The 10107-nt window shown below is 35.2% G+C and overlaps 1 protein-coding gene across 1 annotated transcript; it reads right to left on the reverse strand.

Moving 5' to 3' along the window:
* Positions 1 to 4768: 4768 nt before the first annotated feature.
* On the reverse strand, positions 4769 to 9520 carry LOC107048775 (aminopeptidase N). Its single transcript, XM_015272137.1, has 12 exons — positions 9429 to 9520; positions 8840 to 9346; positions 8307 to 8771; positions 8049 to 8232; positions 7818 to 7977; positions 7653 to 7734; positions 7203 to 7570; positions 6846 to 7123; positions 5700 to 5890; positions 5324 to 5620; positions 5164 to 5245; positions 4769 to 5087 (listed from the first exon to the last, which is right to left on the reverse strand). Exons 2-12 carry the CDS (start codon positions 9334 to 9336, stop codon positions 4872 to 4874), a joined length of 2820 nt encoding a protein of 939 aa, XP_015127623.1. The 5' UTR covers positions 9337 to 9346; positions 9429 to 9520; the 3' UTR covers positions 4769 to 4871.
* Between the last annotated feature and the right edge of the window lie 587 nt (positions 9521 to 10107).

Below are 10107 nucleotides of genomic sequence, written 5' to 3' on the forward strand. Positions count from 1 at the left end.
CTCCAGTAAAGCAGAATTATATTAAAATTTTAATTTTTACTATTTTTTTTTCACGCGAAAAACGCAAAAAAACGCGTTTTCCAGGTTTTTTTTTTACATGTCCGCCATTTTGTTAATTATTAATAAATAATTATAATTCTGCTTTGGAAGAGAGCTACACTCATACTGAATCTAAATATTTTTGGTTTTTTCATTTCAGATGATCCATCATCGAGATATCAACGCCGCCAGTGACATGTCAATTCCGCGAGACGTTACAATTGGCGGCCATTTTCATAAATATAAAGAGTTAAATATTAGTTGAAAAATTTTTTTTTGTGTTTTTTAAGATCATATTTACTGGACTTATTTAATAAATTATTACTATTTCTATAAATAAAAGCCTAAATAAATTTATTTAATTGTCTTTTTTTTTAAGTGTCTAAACCAGAATGATCCCTTAAGCTGTGAATCATATCTCCTGAACTACTGGGAGTGAATGGATATTAAATTATATTCTTCTCTCAGTACTAAAGTTCGAATTTGATGCGATGCAAATAACAGTGTGAAAGAAAAATTTACCTCACAAACATCTGAGGAATTACGAATGACCGCAAAACCAAATAAAAATTCATCTAATGTATCAATGCAGATAATTTGCGGAGACAAGGATATAAATAAATAACCTGAAGGTTTTTATTTTAAGAACCACCGTGTTCTTGATTTCAGTACCCAGTCGCGAGTCGAATATTTTACCCTGAAAAGTCCTGATGGAATTATTTTATAGTTATGTCCCGTTTAGGAGGTTTTCAGACTTTCAACGCAGTTGCCCGAGTCGAATATTTTGTTTCGGTTCAACTTCTGGAAGACTATCAAAATCTTTTCTGATTTTCAATCGATTTTTTCAAATCCTAAGTTGGCCACCTGTGAAATTCTAAAAAAATATCTGGTAATTTTTCTATCGTCTATACTTTTTCAACAAATAATTCACAGGAATTTTGTCATAAAACAAATGAGAAAATTATGGAATTTGATTCGTAATATTTTTATTTATTAGAAATAATGTTTTAGTTAATTAAAAACGAATCTTGATGTTGCTTTCGGAGGTAAGGATCTCCCAAACTTTTCGGGTCAAAATATTCGATTCAGAAACGGTTTTCATTGTAAGACCCTGAACTACTGGATTTCAGTAAAAATTATCGAGATCTAGAACCTTTTCTCCGATTCTCAGAGGAGTTTCACTGGAATCCAGTACTTTCTGTCTCTGGTTTTCAGTACTCGGTGGTTCTCAAATCCGGAAATACGTTTTTACTTTTACACACAGTAAAAAATGCTGAATGAATTTCAACTCTGAGTCCACACCAAAAGGAGTGAAAACAATGATTGGTCCCTACCGTTTTCTGGTGCAGATGCACGGAGTATATTAATTTCAGAGTTCAAAAAAAGAATGGAGTGAAAATTGACACCATCATACTGTCAACACGAGCATGATAATCAACACAGTTTGGTGTGAAAAATAAAAATCCATTCCTTACAAAGATGGACTTAGGGCTGAGGGTCATTTGAACTCCCAAAAAGAGTTGATTTTAAAACCGAACGATTGAACCCCTCACACGAGAGACATTAGCCCTGAATAAATCTTTACAAATTGTGAGTTCGTTATTTTCAAGAGATCGCAAGGCCAAATAACACTTCTCTTATCCTACTACACCGTCAACAATTCCCACTAATTTTGATTAACACTGAATTTTTTTACTATGTATCTAAGGACGAAAACAAAGATAATGAATTGCATTCACTCCGTTCCGTTACATTTTTCAATAATATATTCCAACAACCACTTTATAAAACGTTCAACTCACAGAGTGTCTCAAAACACCCGTCTCATTCTCTGTTTGAGGGAACAATAGTGAAGTTCTGAGTCGAAAAGAGTTCTTTATAACGAATTGAACTGAGTTGAAATTAACCAATGACAGCGGTTCTGGGCTGAACTGCTAATAGCGTCGGCATGCACACAGCAAAAAATAAATCGGCGTTTATGTCTCCCCACTGTTAAAAAATCACTCTTAAAATTTCAATTTAAAAAACTTGAAATTTTTAACAACACTAAATAGAACAGAATACTTTATTTCCCCTATGCTACTGTTACAGTTTTACATCTAGGTAACAACACTAAATTTATAGGAAATTTATCTCTATTTTATTACTGAAAAATCAAGTAACTTCTTTGAATAATCAATGAAATTATAATTTCCCGAAAAGTAGAGAAAGTAATCAAAATTCAGGTCAATATGTTACAGAATTTTCAATTTATTAAAAATTTAATTGAATTTAATATTCGATTTTCATAATGAGGTCTAAAATTCAGGCTTCCTCGACCTATAAAGAAAAATTTTCAAGATGTATGGAAATTTTCATGAATAATGTGGCCTTGAATTGAACACTACAAAATTGAGAGTTCAATTGCAATCTTAACTATAAATTAAATAAATTTCTAATAGAGCAATTTGAGGAGTTGAATATTTCTGTGTTAAAATTAATCCTTTTTGAGAGTCAATTCACCTTCAGCCCTGAGTCAGATTTTGGTGTGAACTGAATTTTTATTCTTCACACCAAACTGTGTTAATCACCATGTTCATGTTGATATCATGGCAATATCAATTTTCACTCCATTCATGACTTAACTCCGAAATTAATATACTCCGTGATCTACATAAAAAAACTGTGGGGACTTGTTTTCACTCCTTTTGGTGTGGACCCAGAATCGAAATCCACTCAGAATTTTTTACTGTTCTTGTAAGAATTCTATCACCATCTCGGTTAGTTGCAAAGTTACAATCAGAATAATATTCATAATTTTTTAATCACAAGAATAGAGACATTTTACATTTTTTGAGAGTTGCACATGAATCTGCGGATTAAATTGTTCAGTATTTATTTAGTAGAGTCCAAAGTTCAAGGAAAGTTGTGACATGCGAACCCTTAAAAAAATATTTTTTTGAATATTTGTACAAGAGAAATAATTTGAAAATATTAGAAAATTTTTGAAAATTAGTGTAATGCGACAACCAATCCAAGATTAATATCTTATTAATATCTAACGAGAATAAAACGATGTCAGATAATTTCTTACAATTTCTTATGCCCAGGAAAATGCAATCTCATTTGCATCTCGATAAATTGCATTCAGTTTCAGAAAGAATATGTAAAATATTATTCGTCTCCAGCCAGTTATTTTCCTTATCTTCTTATTTTTTTTCTTTATTCCTAAAAAAATTCCACCCGTTTATGATCCCAACAAGGACCTTCGGAACGTGCAAGTAATATTATTTTGCCTCGTGCGCAGGAAATCATAAAAAATATTATATAAGTGACGCAAAACGAGTGTGATGTTCTAGCCCCGAAACAAAATGTTGGAAGAAACTCTGATACCGGTGACTATTATTTTTCAATGAATTTTCTCTATCATTAGTCGATACCTCAACTAATTTCGTCGACTTTAACAATGAAAAGACAGTTGTATTGTTTATACCTCAGCGCAGCCATTATTACTAACGAATTAGCAATATGCGTGGATTAAACTCCGATTTTATTAGATTATTCTCTTCTCTAATAATACACACAGAAAAACCGAAACGTAAAATACGTGTTGCCAAGCGTAATTTACCTTTTGCTAAACGTAATTTACGCTTAACGACAATATAATCTCTGGTTGCTTTTTTCCGTCATGAAAATCAGAATTCAAACTTCAGAAAGACGTATTGTAGGGTATCTAAATAAACACGTAAATTACTCCCAAATAAAGCGTCTTTTACGTATGCGTACGCTGAGAAAATACTTTTGTTAAGGAATCATTTTCTTGAGAAAAGAATCTTCAATAACTTCCTTCGGAATTCTTCAGAAAAGAGCCTGACCCAAAACTTTTCTACTACCACCATCCAAATTTTAATTGTGCTCTATGCCAAAAATCGACAAATTTATACCAAAAGTTTCCGTGTTGATTCCAAATTTTTGATTTCTCTCATATAGTAGTTCGAAGTGAAGTATTTTGAGCCTCAATTCTAATTTCAAGCATCAGGATGTCTCTCAACTTTCTCCTCAGTGTCATTTTTTACGTCCAAATGGGCCTTTTGCGAAAGGATACTCCGACATCCTTGCATTAAAAGTGAAAAGATACTCCTATTTGTAAAACGATACTCTTTGTAAAAGGATATACTGTACTTTATACTATACTTTTATATACTATTATATTATACTTTTATATACTATACTATTATATACTATACTTTTACAAATATACTATTTGTAAAAGGATAAAAGGATACTATTCCTAGCATATCAATTCATTGAATAAATTGTCTTTAAATCGATCACGCTAGACATTGCAATAATTTCCCACTGATATCAAGAGACGTAATTTGAGACACTCCGATAACTTATCACGATCATAGATTATCTAATCTAATTACAATTTCAGGCTGACCAAAGCTTCGGTGAAATCTTTTGTCTTCTGAAAACATTTCAGAGGCGCAATTACTGATGAAATCGGTTTGGCACATTCATCTCACCAAATCCTATAGCCCAATACACTACTCATTACATCAGAAGTTGACTCACATCTAAGTATTCTGTGAAGTAAATGGATTTTTGGAACCTTTATGACATTGCAGGCACATGCTGCTATCAACACATTGACTCCTATTCTATGTGTTGCCCTTGGGGAAACAAGGAATGCACAAGAATTAGCGGGAGCAGGAAACTTTTCAATAATACAATGCACTCATATGAAAAATTTATAATAATTCATGATATATTAATTGGACAGTTGATACTTTATTTACTCCCGTCATTATGTTCCTATCTTAACACATAAAAGATGATAACTTAATTCTCTAGTATAATTGAGAGACTACAAATGACATTATGAATAGGAGAGAGGATAGGGTGACCGTTACAGCTGAATCTGGCTTCGCCGGGGATACTTCTTCCTTTTTGTAATGTTCTGAGATTTGTGATTCGTGTATGAGGAGCCATTCAAGAGTCTCCTGAGCTTTGCTAATACCGTCAGCGAAAATACTTTTCACATGGGGATTCTTAGCCTCCTTCAACTGGAATGAACAGATCAAGGTTGGTCATTAATTGCGAAATCTTGATTCTCCATCAATTGTGACTTGGTTAGCTTACCTTGTCAAGTTGGGCTTTCCTATTGATTTTGGATCCAATATTAGTGATGTATGTTTTAAGTTTTTCGGTAGTATTTCCAGATCTAGTAAAAAAGGAACGATGGGAATTATTTTCTTACATGTTCCGATTCATCAACGTAGATTAATGATTGTTTCCTTACAATTGGTAAATTTGATCCGCATTAGCCAGAATGAAATCGAGTGCTACATCAACACCTTCGTCGCTGCTAAAGGTGACAGTAGAGAAAATTCCATCGCGATTCGTGGTACTGACAGATGTGTTCATTGCTTTGGTCAAGTATCCTTTTAAGATGTTGGTATTAGAGGAACATCCAAGTGCGGTAAGGAGAGCATTCTCCTCACCAGCTAAGTATTTCGCGAAAAGTTTGTCCCAAGTTGCTTGATCGGTGTTTCGAATACCCGCACATAGAACAACACCCTTTAGATTAGGTTCAAGTCTGTAAAATACAATAATTTTATGTCTTTACATATTCAAATGGAGATTCTTCAATAATAACGATAAAATTCAGGGTTTACGAATTTTTCTTGGAGTCATTGAGCCAGTTTGTGACATTCAACGCTGCCTGATCTCTGCAAGGTTTAGATCCCAGCTTGCATGCCCAATGCAGGACTTCGACTCTTAAAAGCTTGGTCAGGTGAAGGTCTTCAGGCGATTCGTAGAATGTGATATTCTTTACTACGGGTTCTAGTAATTCCAAAAGGTGGGCCTAAAATAATGAATTTACGGGTACCCGGTGAGATCGAATATTGAAACTGTTCAAATAATACTGATTTATTTTCCAAACACCGAGTTGCGCTTGATATTTTGGTTTTCTTAGGCTCTCAACAATTGTAGGACAAAGTGTTAGTAATTGTATTTAAAAATTTTGTTTACCGTTCATATATTTCATGATTGTTGATGTTCATAAGATGGCCTCAGCGGTCCTCAGCAATTATAGGGTAGTTGAGATTGCACGGAGAATCAAAGTCTAAATTATCCCAATGTTTCGACTCCCAGGGAAGCCCTCATCAGGGGATTTCTTTATACTTTGATCGTTAAAAGTACGGATGTTGGCCGAACGGGATTACAATCGAAGTCAATCTCGACTTCAACTTTGACGATTGAATCATCAATGAGATCATCAATGAGATCGAAGTCAATCTCGACTTCGATAGTAATAATTTCAACGATTGACTTCGATTGTAATAGAAATGACAGTAGATCAAAGCATGAAGAAATCCCCTGACGAAGACTTCCCTAGGAGTCAAAACGTTAGGATAATTTCAACGACACTAAAATTGTTGAGGATCGCTTAGGCCATCTTCTAAACATCAAAAATTACGAAAGTCTTAATAAACTGAAGACATTTGCATCGAGAATCCTCAACATGTTAGTTAATTGGAAATTTCAAAAATCCCAGAGATTAATATAATGAGCGAAGTGACTCTCATCGCGATTCGACAACTTTTCAGTTTTTTTAGATATTCTTAATATCTTATTATTTCGAGATGTTATTAACCCTCTAACGAGAAAGCTCAATAACACAAACAGCGCCATAGTACGGTTGCCCGTACCCCCACTACCGCTCACACCGACAGGGATTGGTTGGACTTTCTCGTCAGAGGGTTATTACCCATAGGAATGTGACTGATCACAAATTGATGGAGTAAATTCCCAGATACCTTGAAACTACCATAAGGAGCAGTGTTGGCTAGTGTTCTCTGCAGGTAATTTACGCCAGTCAATGCAGAAAACCATGGAACGTAATCAAAGTCCTGTTTAAGGAAAGCCATCAAGTCAAACGCTACGCTCCATTTCAGTTTTCCATTCCTCGCGAGATTAAGCGCATCATCAACTAGCTGTCCTCGATTGAGTACATGGATATCCGTGTAATTCTTGGTCTTCAAGAACTCAGTAATCAGTTGCCAATTCTGCTCATCGTAGTTGACACGATAGTATCCTATTTGGAATTTCGAAATAGTAAATGAACATCTTTTTGAGCGGTAAATCTAGGTTCTGTAATTAATTTCTCAATTTACCAAAGTGTTGTTTGTTAAAGATGATCCATTTGTCTTTCAAAGCTTTCACGTCGAAATTTACAATTGATTTATCTTTCTCTAACCAGGTTGTGACGCTCGTGTCATCGAAGTCTTCCTTCTTCATCGCGTAGTTGAGAGGTACGTAGTAACGTTCCGTGTGATTAGCATCTGGTTTATAAAGGTAACGTTCTTGAGTGATATTCACTGTACCTTTCTCATAATTTCTGGTAACATTGATCAGTGGGAAACCTGGAGTGATTGCCCAATTATTCAAAATAAGTAAGGGATCCGTTGATGTTCCTTTAAAACTCGTAGCGACTTTTTTAAATTCGTTGAAAAGGTCATCAGATGTTGCTACGTTGAACTCCCTATCAATTGATCCTTCCGTTAAAATTCATTTAAATTGAAATTAAACTGTTTCAATAAGGTCTCTCAATATTAAAAACTTACTTGGCCTTCAGATAGGCCTGCAGAGCAGCCTTAAAATTTTTTTCGCCAACAACGTGGTTTATCATTCGGATGACTGAACCGGCTGAAGTGATCAAACATAGAACAACCAAAATATGAAAATAAGGATTTTCATGATTTTTATGCTATTGAACAAGCTTTACCAACCTTTTTGATAAGAAATAGTGTTGAATTTGGCCTTAATCTCAGCCGGGCTATTAACATCATAATTCATATCTACCGCTGTACTGACGCTGTCACCTGGAAAGGCAGTACTTTGGAGAGCTTTGACAACCTGAAGATCCTTCAACCTCCACTTGGGTAGAATCTAGACAAAAATTTCAAAAAATAAGAATGTGAGGCTGGAAACATTTTTGCCAATTCAATCAAACCCCTTACCAAGTCTGTGATGACATATTGGAAATAAGTCGCAAAACCTTCATTCAACCAGGTGTATTGCCACCATTTTGGACTGACTAAATCCCCAAACCACTGATGAGCAAATTCGTGGGTTATGACAGTTGCAACCCCTTCTTTACTGGCAGATGTTGTTACATTTTCTTCAACGAGGAGCGCCGACTCCCTACAACATAACTATCGCGTCTTACAAAACTATCGCATTTTAATGATATTTTTTTGCTACATCTCACACATTACCTGTAAGTAACAAGACCCCAGTTTTCCATAGCGCCAGCTTCAAATTGAGGAATGGCAATCGAGTCCATTTTACTGAAGCCATGAGACAGAAATGGAATGGTGGTGTAATTTTCCAGAGCTTTCAACTCTTTCTCACCAACATCTAATGCAAATTCTCCGTGCCGAATAGCATTGGGTCTTGCCCATATTTTGAAACTTCCATCTTTATTCGACAGAAAATTAAAATCTGAGACCACGAAAGCAATTAAGTAGGTAGACATTTTTTTCGTGGAGGCAAAAGTCGTGATGCTCTTTGATAAGTCAGCAGTATCAGGTTGAGTGGAAATTTTATGCATATTGGAAATGGCCCGGAGTCTGTCAGGGTGCTTGATCGAAATATCGAACGTTGCTTTCCAATGTGGCTCATCCCAACAGGGAAACGCCCGGCGAGCGTAGGTAGGTTCAAATTGCGTTGTTGCTAACCATCTGCAATACATAAGTATTTAGATATTGAGACGACCATTATCTTCGGAAAATCTCCAGAAATTTATTACCTTTTTTTGCCATAATCATCTACATATGAACTACGATAGAAGCCTCTCATGTCATCATTCAATTTGCCTTCATATTCCAACTCCAACACATATCTGGAGTTAGCGGTTAATTGTGTCTTCGAATTAATGATTAGGAAATCATTCGCCACATTGAGAGGTAATTGTACAGCCGGAAGCGTTACATTCTGCGGTGTACGAAGTGCTACCATCGTGATATTCAAACTATTTGCATGCAAGGTGATTTTTGAAATATTTTTCTTCACAATGATATTTATTTCCGATACACCAGTGAAAGTGAACTCGTCACTTTCGAGATCGGGTGTGATTCTTATATTGTAGGATTCAGGTACAACATCTTCGGGAAGTCGATAAACCTTTGGATCACTCCGAGTCTCTGGTACGGCGATATCGATTGAAAATTCATCTTCAGGTAAAGGGATGGCTCCGGCGCAGACTACGAAAGTGATCGCTACGAGGAGCGACGGAAGATGGGCCATTTTGTCGCACCTAAATTTTTGTAGTAGTTGAATTAATAACGCAAAATGTCTCGGAACACTCACAGATACTTGAAAATGTATTCACTACTTACGTTCCAATGCACAATCCAAAAATTACTTATCAACTTATTACTAACGCACGTATTACGACCACCTTGACGATCGTAGATTGAGCAAACCTATCATAGAATCACTTGGGTTTTATATGGATTTTGGAGGCGTTCATATCAATAAAATTGGAGTTGGGAGATAATCTTATCACTGTCTGTATGGTGACGGGTATTCTCTACGCCGGAAGATCATTGTTATCTGGGTTATTCTATCAAACAATGTATTCTTTTCAAAGTTTTCATAATCATCGTGTTTGATATGCCTTTGATTTTTTTTGCCTCCGGGGTGTGAAATATACGATTATACGCAGTGCTAAAGAATTCATCATTTCCGTAACAATTACGTATTTTTCACTTTTTTCAATTATGAAAAAAAAAGATTGAATTGAGAATTATGGACTCATTCATTTACTTGAAATCTCAGTTCAATAAGTAGTCTTGATTTACTTTTTTTTCGAATGTGTCATTTCTGACTAATTGTATTTTAATCCCTGAGGATAGAACATTGTTCATCGCATTATATCAGGGTCATGAATTTATGGCCTCCTACATTAGTTATGTTCTGGGAATTTTCGAGCAGAATTCGACTTTGAATTTTGATATTAATCTTGCGACCAACCATATCAACTGTGCTGATATCGCTACATGATAAATACAATGA

This window comes from Diachasma alloeum, unplaced genomic scaffold (genome assembly GCF_001412515.2).
Source record: "Diachasma alloeum isolate Michigan unplaced genomic scaffold, Dall2.0 Dall_scaffold_00197, whole genome shotgun sequence".
NCBI lineage: Eukaryota > Metazoa > Arthropoda > Insecta > Hymenoptera > Braconidae > Diachasma > Diachasma alloeum.

Coding starts and splice junctions, on each gene's coding strand:
- LOC107048775 (XM_015272137.1), bottom strand. CDS start 9,336: ATGGCCCATCTTCCGTCGCTCCTCGTAGCGATCACTTTCGTAGTCTGC. Junction 7,978..8,048: donor AATATGTCATCACAGACTTG/GTAAGGGGTTTG, acceptor ATTTTTGTCTAG/ATTCTACCCAAGTGGAGGTT. Junction 7,571..7,652: donor CAGGCCTATCTGAAGGCCAA/GTAAGTTTTTAA, acceptor ATCAATTGATAG/GGAGTTCAACGTAGCAACAT.